Source organism: Wasmannia auropunctata, unplaced genomic scaffold, assembly GCF_000956235.1.
Source record: "Wasmannia auropunctata unplaced genomic scaffold, wasmannia.A_1.0 LD334225.1, whole genome shotgun sequence".
NCBI classification, from domain to species: domain Eukaryota; kingdom Metazoa; phylum Arthropoda; class Insecta; order Hymenoptera; family Formicidae; genus Wasmannia; species Wasmannia auropunctata.
Genome location: NW_012028665.1, coordinates 26,013 through 28,574, shown reverse-complemented (window position 1 = coordinate 28,574; position 2,562 = coordinate 26,013). Strand labels below are relative to the sequence as shown.

At 33.4% G+C, this 2,562-nt stretch overlaps 1 protein-coding gene across 2 annotated transcripts in view; it reads right to left on the bottom strand.

Moving 5' to 3' along the window:
• Positions 1-2,562, bottom strand: part of LOC105459017 (GDNF-inducible zinc finger protein 1-like) — an 8,117-nt gene that overhangs the window by 1,619 nt on the left and 3,936 nt on the right. For both annotated transcript variants that reach the window (XM_011704676.1, XM_011704677.1), the window contains exons 2-3: positions 1,855-2,409; positions 797-1,131 (exon numbers count right to left, since the gene is read on the bottom strand). In XM_011704676.1, coding sequence (XP_011702978.1) covers positions 797-1,131; positions 1,855-2,409 — 890 coding nt within the window. The remainder of the gene's footprint in view (positions 1-796; positions 1,132-1,854; positions 2,410-2,562) is intronic.

The window sequence follows — 2,562 nt, the reverse complement described above, 5'->3', positions numbered from 1 at the left end:
CCGTGCGCATGTGCACTTTCGAAAAAGCACACACAAGAGAAAGAGCAAGAGAGAGAGGTATATCGGACGTAGACCTCTCTGTTCATCTTATGGGCATTCCTCTTCCATTTATATATGTTCTAAGAAAATAACACAAAAGTTTCTTGGGTGGCATTTTTAAATAAAGAGGATTTGGATAAAATTAATAAATGGAATCGCTTTAAAACTTGTAAAAATAGATGGAAACTATCCTTTTCCCCTCAGTAAAGTTAGTAAATAGTCGTAAAAGGCACGTAAAGTGAAGCTTATTCAGGCAAGAAAACTTTTCACGATTTGACAGCTGTTGAAAGGAATGGAAAAGATGCTTTTATGTATAAAATTCAATAATAACTAGTTTTCGTCCATTTTTATGATAAGTACGACACAAGTCACATTTTCAAAATTAAGCACATAATAACGATGTGGCATGCAAGACAAAATTCGTCATCAACACTTTTCACGGTATCGGTCCGTTATTCTCGTCAAATCGTGTATTCGCTTCACATTCGACTGTGATTAATAAATTTTTACTGCTTACAATATTGGCATACAACATATTTTGTAAAATTATCACGATTTACGACTTATGACCAAAAATGACGTATTATAGAACGAGCCTAATACGACAAATAAGCAGAGCTTCTAATTTCTACCGCGACATAGTGTCGCCACCGTCAACGCGGAGTTCGTGGCTGACTATATGTGTAATACTTTGAATGTTCCATTTTAAAAGAAATTTTATACACAATTCTATCTCTATTAATATCAAATTACTTACCATCAGAATCAGAGGAGTTTAACAGATTATTTTTCGCGATTCTATCTGCCTCGGATATTAGAGCTTCATCAGACATAGGTATATCGTCTATATTTTTTATTTGACAATCTGATTCTTCGGTATCAGAACTTATTTCTACAGTTGCCATGACATCGCTGTCCTGTACTTTTTCAAAATGATCCATCAAAGTCTCTTCTTTGACCAGCTTTGTCTTTCCCTTTCGTTTATTTGAGCTTTTCGAAATTTTTGAGGATGAATCGTCATCCGTCAACGAATCGGAATCTTCCTTTGCATTTTCTTTGCGTCTCTTTTCAAGTTTATCCAGATTAACAAAACTGTAAAGATAATGAAAATAATTAAGGTACTTTGGATAATAACTAATTCAGATATAAATTACATTTGTCACATAAAAATTTATTGTATTATAATATTTAAATGTATCTATTTCATTGTAAAAGCAAATGTGAAAGAAATGGTATTAACTATTAAGTTTGTAATATACAAAAACTTTAATCCATAGAAATTGTAGTTACTATAAAATTATTATGTATATAAATAAATACAGTCGATTATTACAGTAAAATTAAACATTTTTCAATATATTGGAGATTTAGTGTATTTCCAAAGAAGTGTCGATTTAAGGAAGTATATATTACGTGACTGAACTTGTATTATATTTATTATATTTTACAATCAAATTAAACCATAACCATGACATATTTGCCACAGAGATTTTTATTATAGCCTCCCGATCTACAATAGATAATAAGCTCTTAGTCCTTTCCTCTAGGCTCTGAATATATTGTGACGTTAATTTGTTCTAAACTTTATAGTTGATTGTGAGATCTGGCCAGCTCGTTTAAAATTTAGGGATTATAGCTTAAGGTAACGCCGGAAACACTTTTTGCCAGAAAAGTTACAATTTAGTAGTAAGTATATAATTAATATTTAAGTATATAATTCTATCATATACTTGAAACTCTAACATCAAACAGCAATTCAATTATAACAAACAATGCAAAACAATAGACATAGGTTTTACAGAAAATGCTAGATACCTTTTGAGTGCCTTATGTTCCAGATACTCTCTTGACTTTCTTAATGCATAGGAAGAGGACTTAGAAACTTTCGTGTTTAATCGCGTTAAATGAACTTTGCAGGACATTCTCAATTTCTCATTATTTTGGTAGTAATGATTTTTGTCGAGTTTAAATCTTTTCTTCATCCTGGAGACTATGGATTCTCTGTCATTTTCAGGTTCATGAGCACGTTTAGTACTCCTTGAGATATTTGCCATTTCAGAACTGGAACTCTCGCTGAAAGACGCTAGGAGCGACAGCTTCACTTCGGCATTTTTCTCAAAAGAATCCGATTCGGTTTTCTTCTCGACCAGCTTTTCCGATCCCGATGAGAGCGATAAAAGTGTAGAATCGTCTGAATTTGATTCCAAGAGAGCTTTTTTGGCAAGATCTTTTATCCGGTGAATCATTTTTTTCTCTTCAGCTTTAGTTTTGGCTTCGATCACAGTATTCTTTTCAGTACTCGCCTCCTTTACAAGTGTTGAAAACTTTACTGCACTAACGCTATTGACATCAGAATTGTTGTGGTCCGTTCATGGTGGAAACATTACATGGTGAGCTCAAAACTTCGAAACCACGCCCCCTTTTCACGTCGAGGTACCGTTCACTACCTAGGCCTGCCAACTGTGAAAATTAAATGTTTGATGCTGCTAAGTTACTACGACTGATTTGAATGCGTCTTTGTCA